Source organism: Zootoca vivipara, chromosome 2 (assembly GCF_965207765.1).
Source record: "Zootoca vivipara chromosome 2, rZooViv2.hap1.1, whole genome shotgun sequence".
Lineage (NCBI taxonomy): Eukaryota > Metazoa > Chordata > Lepidosauria > Squamata > Lacertidae > Zootoca > Zootoca vivipara.
The window spans coordinates 97,424,103-97,446,531 of NC_142584.1; the positions used below are offsets into that span (position 1 = coordinate 97,424,103).

General features: G+C 44.8%; 1 protein-coding gene across 32 annotated transcripts in view; it reads left to right on the top strand.

The window, feature by feature from the left end:
• MAGI1 (membrane associated guanylate kinase, WW and PDZ domain containing 1) overlaps window positions 1-22,429 on the top strand; it is a 465,951-nt gene that overhangs the window by 369,071 nt on the left and 74,451 nt on the right. For 20 of the 32 annotated variants that reach the window (XM_060271314.2, XM_088663308.1, XM_088663311.1 and 17 more), the window contains 4 exons: window positions 5,232-5,289; window positions 13,757-13,863; window positions 16,126-16,218; window positions 21,136-21,321. In XM_060271314.2, the coding sequence (XP_060127297.2) occupies window positions 5,232-5,289; window positions 13,757-13,863; window positions 16,126-16,218; window positions 21,136-21,321 (444 nt within the window). The remainder of the gene's footprint in view (window positions 1-5,231; window positions 5,290-13,756; window positions 13,864-16,125; window positions 16,219-21,135; window positions 21,322-22,429) is intronic. The other 12 variants (XM_060271317.2, XM_088663303.1, XM_060271324.2 and 9 more) reach the window with 1 other exon arrangement.

The window sequence follows — 22,429 nt, forward strand, 5'->3', positions numbered from 1 at the left end:
GACGGTGGACTGGCCCATGGCTGAAAAAGGTTGCTGCCCCCTGCCTTAATGGTTAGAAGTCATGGTGAACGAAGCAATGGTCCGCTCACCCCTTCCCACATGCTTGGCCATCTTTTTTTTTTTTTAAAAAAAATGGCAGTGTTTACAACTGCAGAAAAAAACACTGATACACACATAGCCAGTCTGCTTATCACACATGTTACTAATTAGCTGTAGTTTCTCCAGGGTGAGGACAACCAAGAATGCCAATGTCACTACCTTCTGTGTGCTTGGGCATGGGCAGAAAGAATAAAGTAACATAACAGCCAGTCATTCTCAGTTGGTTAGAATGTGGTGCTGATAGGTTGCAAGTCTGATCTAGTCCAGGAGGTGATGCTCAGATGATCCTCAGGGACCCTTCCAACTATGTTTCTGTGATTCTACGAATCGTTTTGTTTGTATGCCACCTTTCCAAAACTAAAACCACGCTCAAGGCGGCCTACAACATCGAAAAATGGCATAACTGCAAACAGAAAGGTTAGTCGTAAACAAAACATCATAAAGCACACAACAAGATTGATCAATTTCCACATAAATCATAATAAGATGCAAAATAAAGATACAAAAAAATAAACACCAGCAACCCCCACCAATAACCCCCCCCCCAAAACAATACCCCAGCTGACATATGATAAGTTTATTCCCCGATTGGCTTTGCAATTTCCCCAATGTTGTGTGTGCGTCTTCCCGCCCCCCCCCCCAAAGTACGAATTTCCAGAGAAACCGCATGCAAGCCTGTGCACACCTGTTAAAATGCAACTCATTAGACAGAAAGAAAACAAAAAAAAAGCTTTTTTAAAAAGTGGCAACCTTTCACTTTGGTGGTGGATTATCAACAACATTGCTTACAATTTCAATATTGATGTTTATTTTTGGAATTTAGCACTTGTTTGTCAAAATGCTTCAGATCAAAAAGGCAAAGAAAAGGCAGGGACAAATCTCTCCAAGGTGAATTTTAATAACATTTTACTTGGTACATTTTTTAAAAAAATGGCTGAGGTACTAAACACGGAGACCCAGAGCTCATTTTTCTCTGCAGTGACATTCTCGCCAGCTTCAACTTCCACATTATGGAAGTATTCTGGACACCTAGACATTGATTTTAAGAGGTGTAATATCTTTGGAAGCACTATTAAAGTCCAGATTTTAAGTGACTCTAACAAAGAAAAAAAACATATTTTGTTCGGTTTTCTTTGGTGAAGGATTACAGAGCAAAATTTGGGTCTTCTGAGAAGCAATTTTATTGCCTTCAAATGCTGTACCCAGAAAGCCCTTGTTTCTGGTCTGCAGAAAAGACCAGTTTATCATTTTTGCCAAGCGTTTCCTTTCTTGCACACACACCTCCAAACCACTCCTCCTCTACCCCCAATCAGTGCTGGCTTGCGTTTCCTTTCTTTATATCTCAAGGAATCCAAAGATGCTTCAGAAGGATAGCATTTTTTTTTAAAAAAAAGAAAAGATGTGGGTGGGGGAAGTTGGAGGGAAACCTGCCTTTTATTTGCAAACAAGGAACATGTGGAGCAGAACTCATTAAATAATTTCTCTTGATTTTCAGCCAGTTTCCGCATTGCAAACATACATTTTGAGTAATTAGCCCATGTGTGTTTATAAGGGTTTCATTGCTGTTCAGTCTGGAGCTATTTGTGTCCTTATGGCATTGTAGCTGGAGCCTGTCGATAGCACACTGGATTACTGTTTCGTGTTGCGCAACCATTTGATTGTACAGGCTACAAAATAAGGTTTGGGTGTTTTTTCTTTTCTTTTTAAGGCTGTAATCCTATATGTGCTTCCTGGGAACAAGCCTTATGGGGACGTCCTTCTAAGTAGACATGCATATGATTGTGCTGTTAACTAATGCTTGTTACACACAAACATGGCTTCTTGCTGTGGTCTTAGAATAATTCTCACGTTGGTTATTTTTTTACCATTATAGGTAAGCTCAATGAAACGGCCTGATTCTGAAAAAGACACTGATATGCTGAGCATATAGTGTCTCCTTTCTCTTTCTTTCTTTCAATTCACCCTATTGAGTTTAGGAACAGCCCATGGTTAAAACCCTATTTGGAGTGTGCTATGTCAGAATTCAGGTGTGTGTGTGTGTGTTAATATTCCCTGCTGAGGATAAGAAAAAGGACTAGATCAGGGGTCCCCAGACTTACCGCGCCGTGGGCCGGTGCCCGCCGCGCCGACCGCGCGGCGGGCCGGAGGGCAGGGGAGTGCGCGCCCGTGCGCATGCGCACACGCGCACGGGCGGGAAAAAAATCGCCGAAAATCGCTTGTGCGCATGCGTATGGGCCTCCCCCGACCCGGAAGTGCATCGGAAATTACCTCTTCTGGGTCGGGAGAGGCCCATACGCATGCGCACAAAGGATTTTCGGCGATTTTTTGCCGATCTTTTAGATCGTCGCCGCGCCGCGCGCCGTAAGAGCGGGCGGCGGCAGCGGGCGACGGGGGTCGTCGCGGGCCGGATTGGGAGGCCGATTGGGCTGCATCCGGCCCGGGGGCCGTAGTTTGGGGACCCCTGGACTAGATCAACGTTTCCGAAGCTTGGGTCTCCAGCTGTTTTTGGACTACAACTCCCATCATCCCTAGCTAGCAGGACCAGTGGTCAGGGATGATGGGAATTGTAGTTGAAAAACAGCTAGAGACCCAAGTTTCAGAAAGACTGGACTAGATGGATGTTTGGCTTGCTCTAGCAAGGTAATTCTTGTTTTGTATTCACGTCAAAAAAAGCCCCTGCCTGTGAAAGCTTGGGTTACTGAGGAGTGTAGCTCTGATCCAGGACGGTGCCTTCCTGATGTTATTGGACTGCAACTCTCATAACCCTTGCTTGCTTAGGGCTGATGGCAGCCAAAGTCCAGCAACATGTGGATGGCACCACATTGGCTAACTCTAAGAACCTAACATGTTGGGGATGGTTTTTAGTAAATGTTATATATGTATGTAGCTTTGGGTGTTTTTTTTCCCCTCTTCAATGTTTAATTGTATTTTTAGTGGTTCTTATGTTTGTCTGTAAGCTGCCTTGAGTCCCATCGGGGCGAAAGGCGGGGGTATAAATAAATATATTACAGTAATAAGATGAGCCTGCTGTATCAGGTCAGTGGCTCAGCATCCTGTTTTCACAGTGGCCAACCAGATGCCCTTGGGAAGCCTGAAAGATGACCATAAGCATTGTGCACACCTAGGAGTCCCAGCAAGTCTGAACCTTTCCCCCCATGTACCAACTTTTCCTATATACAATGGGTTCCCCCCACCCATAATATGGGAGCTATTCAGTCAAGTAACCCTCCCCACCCCTACCTTCCCAAGTGGAGTATCAGGAGCTTTATTCAAAATGAAACCTCTCTTAGCCCTGGCTTGTGGTGTTCACATAAACTGGGGGAAGCAAAAGTGATTCATTGGAAAAGGTTTCCTGTGAGCTGGAAGAATTGTTCTTATCATTCATACTACACAGCCCACACAATTGCCCTCATCTGTGTTGTGTCCACAGAGGACAAATGATGGATTTGTGTCTTCTGAGGTTCATGGCTGCCTGTCGAAAAGGATGGTGCATCCCACCCCCCTTAAAACTACTAGGCAACTCTACCCAGGTTAAGCTAAAGGTAGCAATTTGCTTCTGATAAGTCGAGCTTCTTCAGAGCAAATCTCATGTTTCTGTGCCTGTGGCCCTTTTGACGCTCCATTCTCTTTTATCGAGAGCAGGAGAAAACAAAACAGACAAGTTAAAAAAGCAAACTCCGATGTACGCTCAAATGGTTTTTCTTCATTGACTAATTATGCTTATAGAAGTATTTACGCCTCCAGCTTTGCAAACCTGCAGGCATGGAGCTCTTAGCTTTTCCTGAGCAATCTTCCCTTTGCTGCATTCCCCCCACCCCCCACCCCGCAGTTGTAAAACTGAAAATTACTTTAAGGTGCGATTAAGGGATAATGATTTTGTGACAGGTTTTGTAACATGGTAAAATGACTGCACGTGCACAGAGATTTATGCTGTCAGCATCGGGATTCTGATCCCTTTCAGTTGTGATAGAAATGTGAAGTGCTTAGATAGAGCTAAGAGACAATTGCTGCAAGTTGGGCCACATTAGCAGTTTGCAAGGTGCCGCGGGAGGACCTGCCTTTTTGGGGGTGCTCACATGGACATCAGTTGGGCATGTTGACAGGCGCCAGGTCATGTGACGTTGCTGGGAACGTTGCCCCTATTTTGCAATACCTCGACTTACGAACGACTCGACAACTGAATTTTTTTACTTACGAATGGGGGTAATGGCCGCGCGCTTACGAATGTCTCAACATCTGAAAAAAACAAACCCGCGGCAGTTTTAGATAGGGATTTTTCGATAGGGTTGCTTCAACTTACGAATTTTTCCGTTTTCAATGCATTCCTATGGGAAATTGCGTTTCCAATGGCGTTTTTCGACTTACGAATTTTTCGACTTAAAAAGGTGCCTTTGGAACGGATTAAATTCATAAGTCGAGGCACCACTGTATAACTGTATCACACTCTATTGTAAAGAATTCGAATCAGCCATTCGGAAATCTCGCTCTGCAGACATAGCTAATGAATATGAGCCTGTCGTCATTTGATCCTTGTTTCAGGGCCCTGTTACCTTCTGGGCTCCGTAAGCCTTTTTGTCATTAAATGTGCATTTCGACAGCCATAACAAAAACTTCTGAGACCGAACTAAGTGCTGCACGAAAGCTCCCAGGAGATTGTCCTATGAAAGCTGATGCTGTACCTTAGGACTGTTTGGGTTGCATCCAGTGAAGTTATTCCTATTAGTGGCAGGGCTCCCACCTGCACAAAATGAAATATTCAGCCCACATGCCTCCTGTGCATTTGGGGAGAGGGGTCACCAGGAGAAGAAAACAATAAGGTCTGTTGCACCGGTCCTTTGCACTAAAAGAATGACTTATTTGGATCTTGGTTCATTTTACTACAACAGACTACCTTTTTTGGGGAAAAGAGACTGTGTGTGCCTCCCCCTTTTAGCTGCACAATGTGTCCTGAGAAGCCATTCCATGAATGTGTTGTCCAATGAGTGAATAGATTCTTAAAACTTGCATGCTCTAGGATAATCTAGGATTTGCAGCAAGCGTTATGTGAAAACGTAGTTGGGGCAGCAGTGGGGAGGATAAATCTGCAAGTGAAAGTAAAATGCTTTAAATAAGTAATATCCATTTGTTTCCAGAACTACCTACTGGTTGGGAAAAGATCGAAGATCCTGTATATGGTGTCTACTATGTAGAGTAAGTAACTTTGTCGCCGTAATGATTTTTATGTGACCCTTAACATGCTGAAGATAGCAGCATCCAACCACTGTGTGGAAATCCACTTGAGCTGGGCATTTATCATTGGAAATTTAGGCACCTTGACTGATTTCTCATTAACTGGCTGCGGCGCTATGTGCCAATATGTAGCTAGCAGCATAAAACTGCAAATACATGGCTCTTTCTGTAGTATGGATGCTTGAAGAGGGAAAGAGAGGAGGGTGCATCATGTATTGCTCTTGTGCACCCCCTAGTGATAATTAAGGGAGAAAACACAAATTCAGCCTGAGAGAGGGGAAACTCCATTTCCTGTATACAAGAAGCTTGGGAATGATATACTAGCGGTCTGGTGTAAGCTATTTAATGAAAACGAGCATTGAAAAGAGTTGCTGTGAAATGAAGACAATACAGACCTCAGTTTTTAAGTCCTAGGTTCCTAAGTAAATGCCAGTTCAGAAACATTGCCTGTATCAGAAAAGCAGGGGCACAGGATTTGCAGATTCGCTATCTGAATATGGCAGCAAACTGGCATTCTTAATGACCGGAATCTTCTTAGATTAACTGAACTGGGTCACAGTTTTTGGCTTTAATTCCTGCTTTTGCTAGCACTGCAGTGTAGCCAAAATGACTACTGTGACTTTATTCCAAATGTGTGGAAACAAACATTACCCAGAAGGAATCCTGCAGTGAGCAGTTGCTTAAAGGGGGGCAGCATTTTTACAAGGGCAACTTCCTTCCCTCCCCACCCCCACCCCCCATTCTGCCTTGCTCTTGATTTAGACGGCAGCTCTCTCCCTTAAGAAATTGAGATTCCATTTTAGTTCCATTGCTAACCCCCACAAGAATGCATATTTAATTATATGTACGAATGAATAGATGAGCTCCTTGGTATCTTTCAGCTCACACTGTTTTCTGTAGTTGGAAGAGTTAACCGTTCATGGTGTATGTTTGTTGTTTTAACTCATGGCCTTTGTGTCTTGGACTCCAACGTTGGCAAACCGTATAATTAAAACATGACATTCATTTTGCTAGGGACATCAAGGGGAAAGATTTATCTTTTCTCTTTCTCTTTCTTTTTCCTTTTTCCTTTTTTGCTATTAAACACCCTACTAAGAAATCTCTCCAGTATTTTCCAACTGTGTGTGTGTGTGTGTGTGTGTTTGTGTGTGTGTGTGTATGCATGGTGCACAAATAATCCATTTATATTAAGTCCTCTGCTTCAGGGAAAAATTGGCTGGCAACATGAGAAAGCAGCATAAGAGAAACAATGGTTTGAGATCTAAAGAGCTGGTCCATAGCATTGGACACATGTGCATGGGCCTCTTAGTTCTCCCCTTTCCACAACAGTCCCGTGTGCCTCTGAAAAAGTTACTCTGGAAGTCAGGGACATCTTTGGAGTGTTTTTCAGCATGGCATGAGGAGCTGCTGTGGAAAAAGGAACTACACAAACATTGCACAAGTATGTACATGTTTACCTCTGGAAGTTGTTGCTGTTATCATCATTCCTGCCTAATTTCCTAAGACAAGCTCAAGGTGGCTTACAACCCAAAACATAAAGCAATAATAAAATACATTACAATTACAATTAAAATAACAAATATTGACATACATGCGTACATTTTAATTGTATTTCTATAATTAACACCATGCTCAAGGCAGCTTACAACATAAAAAGTAGCCACAAACAATAAATTTAACACATCAAAAAGCACACAACCAAACAGAACAATTTCCACAGAAATCATAATAAGATCTAAATTAATAGGGCAAGAAATTAGCAATAACAGAAACACCCCCTGCTGCAACAAAAATCCTGAAACGACACCCCAGCCCAAGAGTCTGTTCAGTAGCCTTAGCTTTTGTAGCTGGAGTCATTCGGGGCCCTGGCCTTCCGCTCCAGGTGGGAAAGGCTTGTAAGGCAGGGAACTTACAAGATCTTCCAGGACTCATAGCCAAGATGGACATAAGAACCAAGCTACCCCATGCTTTATAATTGCCCCTGAAACTATGCCAGAAATATCACGCAAAGGCCTTTTGAAAGAGCCAAGTTTTTACCAGCCACCTAAAACAGTGCGGTGATGGGGGCTGAGATACCTCACTTGGCAAGGCATTCCACAGGTGGGAGGCCACAGCAGGGAAATCTTTACTGCTGCTTTGTTTACCAGGATCATGGGATCTAGAGAAAGGCTCTAGGCCAGGCATCCCCAAACTGTAGCCCTCCATGGGAGTTTTGGCCTACAACTCCCATGATCCCTAGCTAGGAGGACCAGTGGTCAGGGATGATGGGAATTGTAGTCCAAAACATCTGGAGGGCCGAAGTTTGGGGATGCCTGCTCTAGGCGATGATCACAGCATGCAGGGAGGAATGTATGGGAGAAATCAGACCTTAAGTTACCCTAGTTCCAAGCCCTTTGGTACTTAAAATGTTAACACCAGCTCCTTGAATTGAGCTCAGATAGAAAGTGGTAGTCATGCTGGCCACATGAACTGGAAACTGTCTGCGGACAAACGCCGGCTCCCTCGGCCTATAGTGCGAGATGAGCGCGCAACCCCCGAGTCGTCCGCAACTGGCCAAATCAATGCAAATCGGCATCCTGGTTTCAACCTTTTGTAGCTGTTTTCAAACATTTTTCGGTGGCAACCACACACAGAGCGTGTTACAGTGGTCACATCGTCTGAAGGCCATTGGAGGTATGTCTGACTTTGTCAGGGTGGACTGGTTGACAAATCAGTTGAAGCTGGAATAAGGAACCTTTTGCAACTGACGCCACCAACACATTTAACAGTGTTGGGTGAAGGAGTACACCCAAGCCACAAACCTGATCTTTCTGGTGAACTGTAACCACACTCAGAACATGCTACAAACCTAAACCTGCTTTAGACTGTACATAGACTGCCAGCAGTTCTGTTTTGTGACTGCATTATGTTTCAGCCTGTTCCACCCTGTTACGGAAAAATCCTGGTGTGAGGCTGCTCAGCCACCTAGCTCGTCGTGCAGAGCTCACGGGTCCCTGCGAAACAAAGAAGGAGTCCAGCCACCAACTGGAGTAAATAGCTGTAGACCAAAGTTTATTGTGCAACAGGTTCAAAGAGCAATTTGAACCCCGTGAATGGGGCAACAAGAATTTATAAAACTTCCCACCACATCCCAGGATACAGTTCGCATGGCATCATTGATACATCATCTACATCATCTTTACATCACTGACATGTCACAAAAGGGGAGGGGTAGACGGGTTACACTAGTTTTACCTTGGCAAACATGTCCAGACATTCCTTCAGTAGCACCTTAAAGACCAACTAAGTTTTTATTTTAGTATGAGCTTTTGTGTGCATGTCTGACGAAGTGTGCATGCACACGAAAGCTCATACCAAAATAAAAACTTAGTTGGTCTTTAAGGTGCTACTGAAGGAATTTTTAAATTTTGTTTCGACTCAGACCAACACGGCTACCTACCTGTAACTATGCCCAGACATGTTTGGTATAAGATCCTAGGCAAACACCTCTGAAGTCCCACCCCCCAAAGTACAATTGAACTTCCTTTGCATGTCTGGACCCCTTGGCAAGTCTGGTGATGGGATTAGGCTTTCCTTGGCCAACAATCAGCTCAACAATTGTCACCTCTGGGCACTTCCTGGAGTCCCTTTTTCAAGGGCAAAATAGCCTTGGAATGGAGGAAACTGGCAAAGGAGTTGGTTTTATATGATTTTTAAAGCTAGGTAACTTCCCTGAGCTGTCAAATCGAAAGGATACATTTATGCATAATATTTGTAACATTTAACAACTTTAAAGATGTGCCCCCCCCCCCGTATTTTAAAGCTAGGTAACTTCCCTGGGATCTCAAGTGAAAATGATACTTTTATGCATAATATTTGTAACATTTAACATCTTTAAATATGTGCCCCCCCCCCCGTAATTTCTGTAACAGCTCCATCCAGTCTTTGATGGCTACCAATGAGCAGCAACTTTGCAATGAGAGAGTGAGCGAGTTGGGTGCCATCAGCATACTGATGGCTCTGCAGCCCAAATACCTAGATGCCCTCTGTCAGCAACTTCATTTAGAGGTTAAACAGCATTGTGCCAGCAAGACGGAGCCTTGCAGAACCCCATTAGCCACTGGCCAAGGAGAAGAGCAACAATCTACCAGATCCACTCCTTTGGGCCTGTCTCCCAGGAATGCGACTTCAGCACTGAACCCCTAACTTAATTCAGAAGGATGCCCAGGGTCGATGGTACCAAAAAAACACTGGGAGAACCAACAGAGTCACACTTCCACTGTAGATCATAGAACATCCAAATCAGTTTCCATGCCAAAAGACCAGCTGGCTGAAATCTATATATGATAAACCCACAACTTGTGCTTGCTTTACTTAACCCAATCACAACAGCGTTCCAGAGCCTGTGTGCATCCTTCCTAACGCCCTGTGCTTTGATTCCTGGAATCTGGGAAAGTCACGGGTCCCAACATGACTTTCCCTGACCCCAGTGAGTATCCCTCAGCCTTGCAGAGGATGGGGCAGTTCCAGGGGGTTCTTCACTTTGCACAGTTGTGCCTTTGCGCACAAACCCCCACAACGGAACCCTTGTGTCATTGTTCATTTCACCAGAAAACTCCTGGAGCTAGAAACGTAGGATTCACACAATTCTGCTTTTCGCACTGTAATTTCACTTCTCCCCCGATACCCTGATCATTTGATGCTTCACTATATTGCGGTTGTTCTGGGATAGCTTTTTTCAACACACGTTATTTAGATAGGGAAAATATATTGCATAATGAGACTATCAAATTTGATGAATAGTATGAATGCATGTTCAGGATAATACAATTCCAAGCTTGTCTACTGTCATTTCCTCCTTTGAATCCACAGTTGGTTTTTTCCCCTCCTTATCCGGCCATTCCTACCTGCAAGTAAGATCAACATATTTGTAAGAGTTGTGTGGATGCTGAAGATAGCAATAGGTCTGATAAGGTTACACTGGTACTTTTTTTCACTTTTGCCTTAGTCTTGTTTTCTAAAAAAATGACCAAATATAGCCACCAGGCCTATTGCTCCTAACTGTTACCCATGAACCTAATAACCTCCCAGGTGGCGCTGTGGTTAAACCTAAGCCTAGGGCTTGCTGATCAGAAGGTCGGCGGTTCGAATCCCTGTGACGGGGTGAGCTCCCGTTGCTTGGTCCCAGCTCCTGCCAACCTAGCAGTTCGAAAGCACATCAAAATGCAAGTAGATAAATAGGAACCGCTACAGCGGGAAGGTAAACGGCGTTTCCATGTGCTGCTCTGGTTTGCCAGAAGCGGCTTTGTCATGCTGGCCACATGACCTGGAAGCTATACGCCGGCTCCCTTGGCCAATAATGCGAGATGAGCGCGCAACCCCAGAGTCGGTCACGACTGGACCTAATGGTCAGGGGTCCCTTTACCTTTTAAGCACACAGAGAGAATACTCATTTTGTGTATGCATTCATACTCCGCCATGATGCACGTACAGTACATCCACATGTACCCTTGTATCTCATTTTCCTAGTATTTCAACCCATTATAAAAACTTCAGCTGACTTTTCTGGCCTTTTCCTGCCTGTCAAGGCCTTCGTCCTCGTCAGAAACAGCGTTTGTAACCTATTTTGAGGAAGTGCCAAGTGCAGTTAAGAACTAAGACAAAACTTTATCACCATTCACTCACTGTTTTGCATTTGTGAGATTTGGATTATCCATTTTCAGTATAGGATGGTAAGGCATTATTTCTCACACTGAAGTTTTGGAGAGGGGTCTAAACATTGTTTGCATGTGCGTTTGTGTGTGTGTGTGGTAGGGAATCAGACTTTTCAGTTAGTCAGCTTGGTTGCCTGTACAGCTGCTTCTCATATTCCAGGGATGGGGAGCCTTTTCCAGCTTGAGGAACACCTTGCATTTTGGGGAACCTCCAGGGGTGAGCAGGGCCAGAGGCAAAAGTGGTTGGAGCAACAGGTGCATGCAGTTGGCTGCATCCCAGCCATGCAAATGCCAGTGGTTTTAACACCCATACATGTCTCTGCATGCAGAAAACAAGAGGCATTGTCATAGTTCAAGGACACCTTCTAGCCAAGAGAAACCGCGTAGAGAGGGCATGGAGCAGGGCCGATGAGCAGCGTGGCCTGAAGCAGGGGGTGGATATGTGGCCTGGAGGTCTGCCTTTGTTCCCCAGACTTGAGCCTTGCAACCCCTTCCATCTACCCCTTCCAGCAACCAAATGGAATACAAGGACACTCTGAAGGCCAGCTCCAAAGCATGCATAATAACAATATGGGGGCTTGGTAGACTTAGATGAGAGAGGTCTGCCCCAGGAGGAATTATCTGCATTTGAGCAATATGTACATCCTCTGAAGGAGTACTTCATACTTCACAAGGCTAGCGCTTTGCAAGACCAGGAACAACATCATCATTCACACTGACACCAGCTCATATGTTCATAATATGCAAGTGCATGGACTTGCGTCTCCCATGAGAAGCTGCAAAAGAGCCAACAATGGCTGTATTACTCATCTGGTGCAGCTACCAGGGGAGGTTTGTTTGTTTTAACTGGAGGAAGAGAATGGACTTTCTCCTTCCAGTTCCATCCATCTATGTGCTGATAGGGAAACCAGTTCTGCTCATTCTTCCTACTTGCTCTGCATTGCCCCACTTGGGAAATGGGAGAGAATGACAAAGAGAGTTATGAATAACCTCACGCGCCCTCACCCACCAATGTCTGGGGTGGAAGGTCTGGGTCACAGCATTGGAGTCCCACAGAGGCTCCAGAAGGGGCTGCTGGCTTGCAGTGACACGGAGACTCTCAAGAATCGGCCCAAGCCCTGTTCTTCATAACCGAGAGGAACCTGGGAAGCTTTTATTTCCTTCACATTATTATTCCACTCATTAAATTAACGTTGCTCTGTCAAATGCAGCCCCTCTTCCTGATAGTTTTTTTTTTTTTAACGTTGGGAGCTTCTATTACGATCCGAGCCAAAAGAAATCTGAGCTGGACCCTGTGAGTGCAATGCTGTTGTTTGATAATAGTTTTTGTTTATATATTCTATAACTGCTACAAGGACTGGAGTCCAGATGGACATGAGGGTAAACTTTGCATTGGGCTCAAGGTTTGTATTCAAAGAATTCATGTGAATAACGCACAGGCACAAACACGGGAGCAATAGGGGAGGCCCGTCTTTCAGCATTTAGCTTATAAGGAAATCTGCACTACTCTTATACTCTCTTATACTTAGTGGCTCAAAAGCTGCCAGGGTGCTCTTGATGAGGAGCCGGCAGCCTTGTCTCCTCCCTGCCATGGTGCCCAACAGCCTTGGCAAGTGCAGTGTGCAGTGATACTGGTGCTGCTCCAGCCATTCACACAGCGCCTTAACCTGTTCCATCGTGGTGGTGCAAAAGGTCTAGGGCCTGATCCTACCCACCACTGCGCCATCATAGCAGATCAGGCTCTAAGATTGCATCCGACTGCATCCAGCCGATCCCCAGGTGTTCGCACTCTCCCATTGTTTTCAATGGAGCTGTGTGCCAAAGGCGGACAGACACCGATTGTGTTTCTTTTTCGTTGGGTCATCCAGGCACAGCCATGTGGTAATTCAGGAAGTGCCAGTCGGACTCTAGCCCAGGTTCGTTGAAAACAATGGAGCACGCCAGGGGAAATGAACAAGCTCAAAAGAGCTCTTGCCTTTGGAATCGCGGAGCTGTGTTTTGTTTTTGTTTTTTAAAAAGTAACCTATAAGCGAGATCTCCAAGTGGCTGTAGCAAGACTACTAATGGCTTAAAGTTATTGGCTTAACTTTTTGATAAGAGAGTTGCTTTGTTCTTTAACCTTTTCACAGGTTGTTTTTAATTTCCGGCCATCCATCCTTTATTTATGTGGCAGACTTTGGAGTCCCCATATGCTGATTATTATTATTTTTGGAGATTTCTGCTAGGGTTATGAACTTGCAACGATAGTGTCCGTGGCTTGTTTGTGGTCTTTCAGCTAAGCCTCTCTGCAGTCCGCTTTTGCAAAGTTTATTCCGGAGCATTATAAGTAGCTTGCATGTACTGTGATGATACAGCATGTTGTTCAGATATCTTCGAGATATCGCCGCCGTATTAAACTCTGCTGAACCCAGCAATGGCTGCACATCTGAGAATCTGGTGACTGTCTTGCATGGACTCTCCTGCCTTAATATCATTGTTCGCAGATAAGCTGCTACTTTAGAGTATTTGAAAGAATTAGCCGTACCTTTTCAAGATGCCATGCCAGATAAGAAGCTATGAACATTTCCCCACACCTTTAGAGCAGCTTTCTGACACATAGTCCACAGGTCTTGCATTTGACTTCTCTCCTCCCCCTGCCACTAGAGGAGTCTTTGAGCTTGCTTAAGGTTTTTTTGGTTTTGGTTTTGCTGTTTTCACCAAGTATTCCCTTATTTAACGGTGATCTTTCTTTTTAGCCACATCAACCGGAAAACACAATATGAAAACCCGGTTCTGGAAGCTAAACGGAAGAAACAGCTTGAGCAGCAGCAGCAGCAGCAGCAACCACCACAACCACCAGAAGGTTGGCAACTACTCTGCAAAATTGTCAGGGTTGAAATATTTGCTAAACACCACATGTACTTCCTTAAGGTTTCGTATTGTTTAATTGTTGAATTCCTGGCTAGGCCCAGCTGCCCTTCCATACACAGACAGGCGCAGTTGAAGAGAGATAACAATGCAGGGACAGAAATACATCAGAACTGATTAATAATCCTGGCCTGCAAAAACCAGTCCCAATATAATTAGTCCCTTGCCTCTGTTATGAAATATATGCAGCCTTTGCAGAGTCCCCATACAGAGTCCTGCAGGTTGTGATTTATCCATCAAGAAAACTGTTCTGAGAGCGTCCACAGGCAGCTTAGCACAAGCAAGTGAAATGGCAGGTTCCCAGAACTACAAAACGCAGGCTGTAGCCAACATTTGCCACTCACAATTTGTTTTGCAGTGGCAAACCGTGAGCCTGGGTTTGGACATAATGCTAAGCCAAACCACGGCTAAGCCCCAAACAGCAGAATCGGTGAGGAGTGCAATAGTTACGGTCTTCGCTTTGGGAACCCACACGTCTGTTCGTTCACGTTGGTGTCGCATTTGTGCAAACTGGGCCAGCATATTTAGAGTGCCTTACTCTATTGGTTTATTGGGTTAGGATGCATAGTAGAATACAGAATATATGTGAATAGATGCTGACAGTTCAGATATCCTTTTTGTTTTAATACGTAAATGCTTCAAGCAGCTGACCATTATTGCAGCACCCAATGACAAAACTGCAGGCATTAGGAAATAGAACAAGCAGGAAGCTGTCATTGAAAATGTCTGGTCCTCCCTTCAGTATTTGTGAATGAGAAAGAACTTGTCTAGTTCCTCAGGTTGCTGCTGTGTGTTCACAATAGGCAAACCAGTGAATACTTTCTGGGGGAAACTCCTTTAAAGCACAGAGCTGCTCCAGAAGTGCGATGCAAGGCATTCTCTCCTGTGTGGATTTCAGTATCCACGATCTAAAGTTCCCAATGCAAAGGATGCAAACCCATGTGAGTGTTTGCGCAAACCCATCCTCTGTGGACAACTGAGAGGTGGCCAAAGAAAGATCAGTGCTTGCAATGAACAGAGTCCTGTGGCACACATCTTGCAGGCAGGAAGCCCAGTTTCAATCACTGACATTTCCAGGTGTGTGCTGTTTGTTTTTTTACATCATATCAAGAAGAAACATCTCTGCGAGAGAGCTTGGAGAGCAGCTGTCACAGGTGGTAGGACCAGGCTAGATAAAGCATTGGTTTACCTCTGTTTGAGATAGTTTCATAATCTCACATGTTCACAGATGAATTTAAACTATAATCAGCTTAGTTGAACTTAGGCACATCATGAGGAGCTGCAATGGGTGGGAAGGAAAAGCTGTCCCCACCTGCCCTGGTCTCCAGAAAAATGGCAGAGGCAGCAGACAGCTCGGTTCCACGCATTGCCTGGTTAATGGGCAAGTTGTATCTAAGCCAAGCAGCACTAAGTGCCTCTCCTTTCCTTACAGTTATTGTTTATTTCATCTTTGAACATGTATACCCTTCCCTACCACTCAGGGCATTTTACAGTGTTTAAGATTACGATGTCATCAACATAACCAGTATAAAACAGAGCCAAGGAGACTGGATCATTAAAAAAAAAACAAGCATAAAAACATTATCTGCCACATACAACAAAAGCTCACTCTCCTCCATAGATTTGTCTGAGATTCAAAATAAACAAAGGTCCAATAAAGGCAAGGCAATTTCAGATGGGAGGTTGAACGAGTTGTAACGTGCACTGAAATGCTGTGTGTGTGGCCTTACAGTGTAAGCATGGGCAGTTAACCCTAACTACTGCATCTGTCTATTCTCTGTGACCACAAATATCAATTCGCTAGTCAGGCATTGCCTCTCATTTTCCACACTCCCAACATGTGCTTAATCTTGCTCTCTTATCCTTGATCACATTAGGCAAGGATTCCAGATTCCAGATGTTGTTGGACTACAACTCCTATCATCTCTGACCGTCGGCCATACTTGCTTGGCCTGGCAGATTCCAGCAACATCTGGTTTAGGAAGATGGATCACTTTCCCCCCGTAACTTCCCATGGTTGGGCAGGCTCTGAGAGACTCTCATTGTGACGAGTCTTCTGTAGGGTTGCAAAGAAAGTTGACTAGGCACTTGAAGAGCCATCATGGTCGGCATGTCGAGTCCCTCTTGATTGCTGATTTTCCCCTGGTGTCAACAGAGTAAAAACCAATGCACATCTGTATCTGTTTTCTTTTCTCAGAATGGACAGCGGAGCACCCGCCACTTGCCCCTCCTGCTCTTCCAAACCACACTCCCAACAACCAGGAGACAGTTCGAGATGCTCCAGTACAAGGCAAGTTGCTGTAATACGTATTTCTCTTTTGCATGAAGAAGAAAATGAAAAAATGATTCAGATAGTGTCATTATCAAATAAGATATCCTTCCTTGGAGATGTGGTGCTCAGGGAAAGGTTTTGCCTGATTTACAGTTAGAGGAAGGGTCTTCTTAGCTCAGTGGTAGAATCATAAAATCGTAGAGTTGGAAGGGGTCCCAAGGCTCATCTAGTCATGCAATGCAGGAATCTCAGCTCAAGCATCTACCGGTATGACAGATGGCTACCCACCCTCTGCTTAGAAACCTCCAAGGAAGGAGTGTCCACCACCTCTCGTGGGGGTCTGTTCCACTGCTGAACAGCTCTTACAGTCAGAAAGTTTTTCCTGAATGTTTAGTTGGAATCTCCTTTCTTCTGTCTTGAAGCCATTGCCTCGAGTCCTACCCTCCAGAGCAGGAGAAAACAAGCATACTCCCTCCTCCATGAGACAGCCCTTAAGATATTTGAAAATGGCTATCATATCTCCTTTCAGTCTCTTTTCCAGGCTACACCTACCCAGTTCCTTCAAGTGCTCCTTGTAAGGCTTAGTTTCCAGCTTGTCAACATTCTTCTTAAATTGTGGTTCCCAGAATTGGACACAGTATTCCAAGTGTCATCTGACTAAGGCAGAATAGGGTGGTACTATTACTTGCCTTGATCTGGACACTATACTTCTGTCGATGCAGGCTAGAATAGCAATAGCTTTTTTTGCTGCTGCATCACACTGTCGACTCATGTTAACCTTGTGGTCCACCAAGAGCTGTAGATCCTTTTCACATGTACTGCTAGTAAGCCAGGTGTCCCCCATCCTATATTTGTGCATCTGGTTCTTCCTGCCTATGTGCAGAACCTTACATTTGTCCCTATTGAAAATCATTTTGTTTGTGAAGGCCTAGTTCTCCAATCTGTTAAGGTCATTTTGAATTCTGATTCTGTCTTCTGTGGCATTAGCTACCCCTCCCAGTTTGGTGTCATATCCAAATTTGATGATCACCACCTCAATTCCTTCATCGAATTCATTTATAAAGACATTGAACAACAACGGGCCCAGGACATAACCCTGCGGCACCCCACTTGTCACTTTTTTCCAGGATGAAGAGGAACCACCCTGTTTCTCTGAAAATAAGACGTAGCCATAAAATAAGCCGTAGCAGGATTTTTAAGCATTCAAGGAATCTAAGCCATACCCTGAAAATAAGACGTAGTAATAGGCGCAGCAGCAATGCTGGCCGCGACAGGAGGAAGAGGAGGAGGAGGAGGGGAAAAAATAAGACACCCCCTGAAAATAAGCAATAGTGGGTTTTTAAAGTAAAAAACCCCAGGGCAGGGGCGCCGGAGCGATCTCCGCACCACGGCGCCCGGGCGCCCGACATGCTTGAGACGGCCCTGTGACAGTCCGTGGAAAACATGTTGAGTTCAGCTCATTGAAAAGAACCATTGTATGAACTGGGGCCTAAGCTGCACAGGCTGAAACACTTGGAAAAAAATGAAGTCAGGTTGGAAAAGGCACTAAAATAGTACTGACTCTGCTGCCTTCTTATTATTTTATTAACATATTTTTATTGCTGGTATGTAAAGATGCAAATGGTAAAATTGCTAATGAATTTAAGTGAATAAATACATAACTTATCTGTTCTTCAGAGGTTCCCCATGGCATACTCATCTCCTTGCTTGGTGATTTTATACTTTCAAAAATCCATTCAGGCTCAAAAATAATTAGCACCGCTTAAAGCTTTGGTGTTCTGAGTCACCCTTGAGAGTCATATTATGTATCACCTTGTCGTCTTGGCTGGTGTGTGCAAAAACCTATTTTTGTAAATGCCAAATTCACCCTTGCAGTGTTGAAAAGTATTCTCCTTCGCTGTGTGTGATTCTTCTGCAGCTTTCAATTCCATAGCTATCCTATGGGGAAGACGTATTTATCATGGCTATTTGGGAGGGGACAATGACAACATAACATTATCTGCGGTTTGTTGGTCCCTCCTATGCATTTCGCCTGTGCGTGTTTCCAAGCAGTTCATCCTTGTATCCCCTTCTCAGTTTTCATCAGATATGATGCTCTCAGTTTCAGCTACACAAAGAACAAAAGCATTCACCTGTCTTGATACTTCCATGAGGCTGCAACCCTATAAGGCAATGGGGGGGGGATGTTATTTCTCTGACCATTAGTTCCAGTTGTGACTGACTCTGGGGTTGCGGCGCTCATCTCACGTTATTGGCCGAGGGAGCCAGCGTACAGCTTCCAGGTCATGTGGCCAGCATGAAAAAGCCGCTTCTAGCGAACCAGAGCAGTGCACGGAAACGCCGTTTACCTTCCCGCCGGAGCGGTACCTATTTATCTACTTGCACTTTGACGTGCTTTCAAACTGCTAGGTTGGCAGGAGCTGGGACCAAGCAACGGGAGCTCACCCTGTCGCAGGGATTCGAACCGCCAACCTTCTGATTGGCAAGCCCTAGGCTCTGTGGTTTAACCCACAGTGCTACCCGCTAGTGTGCAAATCGGTTCCTACGGATGTTTCGGGCATGGGTGTGGTTGGAATTAAAGGGGAAAGGACTCCATAGTTCAGTGGAAGGGCACATGGATAAGGGCCTAGATTCATTCTCCAGCACATGCTGTAATATCAGGAAATATCTCAGCTCAAGAACTTGAGGAGCAGCTGCCAGACAATACTGTATCTGATGAACCTGTGTTCTGACTCGGTGTAGGGCATGCATCTCCAAACTTTGGCCCTCCAGATGTTTTGGACTACAATTCCCATCTTCCCCGACCACTGGTCCTGTTATCTAAGGATCATGGGAGTTGTAGGCCAAAACATCTGGAGGGCCACAGTTTGGTGATGTCTGGTGCAGGGCAATCTAGCGTGAGCTAAGCCATCACACTTGCCATATTCTTACACCTGCTATGTCTGTAAATGTACTATGCTGAGCCAAACTTTGGCTCAGCCTGTGCCTGGGTTCATGGTTAAGCTGTCTGCAGACTAACCATGACCTGTAACCAAAAGCCAGCCTTGGTTACTGCTCATGGTTAATTTGAAGAGAGCTTAACCACAAGCCCTCTTAGCTCCATACAGTACGATATCAGTTTATTGTTATAGTCACAGGCAACAGTGCTAATAAAACAATACAGATTATGTGTCCGTAAAATGAGCCAACAGCCTTGATGTAATTCAGATGTGACCAGAGGCACCAACAAAGTCAAATCCACCTTGATTTCAAATTGGACTACTTGATTGGACTACTGCAATGTGCTCTATGTGGGGCTACCTCTGAAGGTGACCCGGAAACTACAACTAATCCAGAATGCGGCAGCTAGTCTGGTGATTGGTAGCGGTCTTGAAAGATCTACATTGGCTCCCAGTACATTTCCGAGCACAGTTCAAAGTGTTGGTGCTGACCTTTAAAGCCCTAAATGGCCTCGGTCCAGTATACCTGAAGGAGCGTCTCCACCCCCATCGTTCTGCCCGGACACTGAGGTCCAGTACCGAGGGTCTTCTGGCGGTTCCCTCGTTGCGAGAAGCCAAGTTGCAGGGAACCAGGCAGAGGGCCTTTTCGGTAGTGGCGCCCGCCCTGTGGAACGCCCTCCTATCAGATGTCAAAGAGAAAAACAGCTACCAGATTTTTAGAAGACATCTGAAGGCAGCCCTGTTTAGGGAGGCTTTTAATGTTTAATAGATTATTTTATTTCATTTTTCTGTTGGAAGCCGCCCAGAGTGGCTGGGGTATAAATAAATTATTATTGTTGTTGTTGTTGTTGTTGTTATTATTATTATTATTATTATTATTAAACCTCCAAATCATCACAAAAAATTATAGTGATTTTATCTAACACCTTTTACCTGATTTTATTTTATTTGTATTTATTTTTTGCAGCCAGTGCATAAAGGGCCGTTCTCTGTGTTACAAAGCTATTATTGTCACTCAAAATAAACCACACACACACCCTTAGTTCAGTGTGGCAACCAAAAGGATCAGAGAGGAGATGCCAATCAATCAATCAATCAATTATTGTGCCTAGCCTTTACAATGTACAGCAAAGGGCAAGGCTTTCCTCTGAAATCTCACAACATACCCTATAAAGGTTTACAGCATAAAATTTTAAAAATTAGAGACCACTGGTCCTGTTAGCTAGGGATCATGGGAGTTGTAGGCCAAAACATCTGGAGGGTCGCAGTTTGTGGATGCCTGCCCTACGCAGTTGCAGGAAAGTCAGTGTGGGGCCTTGAATGGCTGACCTTAATTTGGGGGTACCAAGTAGAGTTATGGGCAGCTACAGTGGATGCTCTTATCTTGATTGGCATCCCGACCAAAGATCCAATTTCTAAGGTCCTGTGAACTGAGGGCCAAATATTTATTCATTTGGAGATTGTAAGCTGATTGTAACACTTTGGCGCCAAGCCATCTGCCCTTGGACACCCATGGGTTTGTACTAAGCCATAGTTTGGCTAAGTGTGATGTGCAGACCAGGCCTTTGACGATAACCGGCTGTACTTAATAAGGTTGTCTTGCTTTAAAAAGAAAAGCACTTTTGCAATTAGGATGTGCATTACAGTGGGAATTAACTTGTATCACCGCCCTTTAATTTCCTTTTGGATTGGATGTTACTGTATTAATTGCTGTAACAGTTCCAACCGAGCAGAGATGGCCATGGCGACGCATTTTAATTGAGCCTCCTTCTTGGGGGAGAATGCACTCCCATCTTTTGAGCTTCCCAGGAGTTTCTCACCTGCTTGGGGAAAAAAGGAGCCCTCTGAAGCTTTAAAGCTTGCTCATCCTTAGAAATGAGTTCATAGTGTTGCTGAGAGAGGTTAAGAAAAGCGGATAGTGGAGAGGCGTGCATGTCTCTTTTTTCTTCTTTCTTTCCTTCCTTGGCATGTTTATAAACTTCTGAAACTTCCACAGCAGGAAAGCCGTTTTTCACGCGGAACCCATCTGAACTGAAAGGAAAGTTCATTCACACCAAACTGAGGAAAAGCAGCAGGGGTTTCGGTTTCACTGTCGTCGGCGGGGATGAACCGGATGAATTTCTTCAGATAAAGAGTTTGGTGCTTGATGGACCTGCAGCTCTGGATGGCAAAATGGAAACAGGTAGTGTTGTCAATCCAGCTTCAAAAACACTCCCCCAATGCTTTGCACTCATGTAATATTAGCAGGTTAAGAAGCTCGGCCACCTGGTATGGCCCAGGGAGTGGAGGTTTTTGAGCTTTGAGACCTTGAAGATCTGAGTTCAAATGGCAATTTAAGACACAGAATGGGTGGGGTGCGCAGGTGTATTGGTTTGCTGTGACCTCAGTCTATAAAACAAGGCTAATTAAACCTTCCTTGGTATAAGTGTTTTGAAGCACTCAGAAGCGTGCAATAATTTTCTGGCCACTTGGATCAATGAATCTCTCATGCTCAACAAAACAAGCAGGCTTGTCACAGTGTTCTATGCTTGGCAAGTAATATTTTGTACCTGGATGGGATCCTTTTGAAACACGGCACTCTACTGTAAGGGGTTGGCAATCATTTGATGACCCCTTTTATGTAGCTCATAGACATCCTCCAGCTGTCGATGGACCACAACTCTGATTATTGGCCATCCCTGATTATTGGCTGGGGCTGATTTGACTCATACCGTTTTACAGCAGGCTACATTCCAGCCATGTAAAAGCTCCACACACCTCTCTCGATCCAGGCGAGCAAGGGGATTCTTACAGTTCTGGGGTGTTTTTTTGGGGGGTGGTATTGAAGAATTTCTAATCAGCAACACTGAATTGCAGTTCAGTTGTTGTAGTCATCTGGAACCCAGCTACTTTGTTCCAGAAATTAAAAGAACATTCCACTGCCTTTTGAAGTTATTTCTCAGTAAGTTAGCCTGCACGGCCACCTCTGCAAGTCTTCTTATAAAAGTTTCATTAAGGTAAAGGTAAAGGGACCCCTGACCATTAGGTCCAGCCGTGACCGACTCTGGGGTTGCGGCGCTCATCTCGCGTTATTGGCCAAGGGAACCAGCGTACAGCTTCCGGGTCATGGGCCAGCATGACAAAGCTGCTTCTGGCAAACCAGAGCAGCACACAAAAACTCCGTCTACCTTCCTGCTGTAGCGGTATCTATTTATCTACTTGCACTTTGATGTGCTTTCAAACTGCTAGCTGGGCAGGAGCTGGGACAGAGCAACAGGAACTCACCCCGTCACGAGGATTCGAACCGCCGA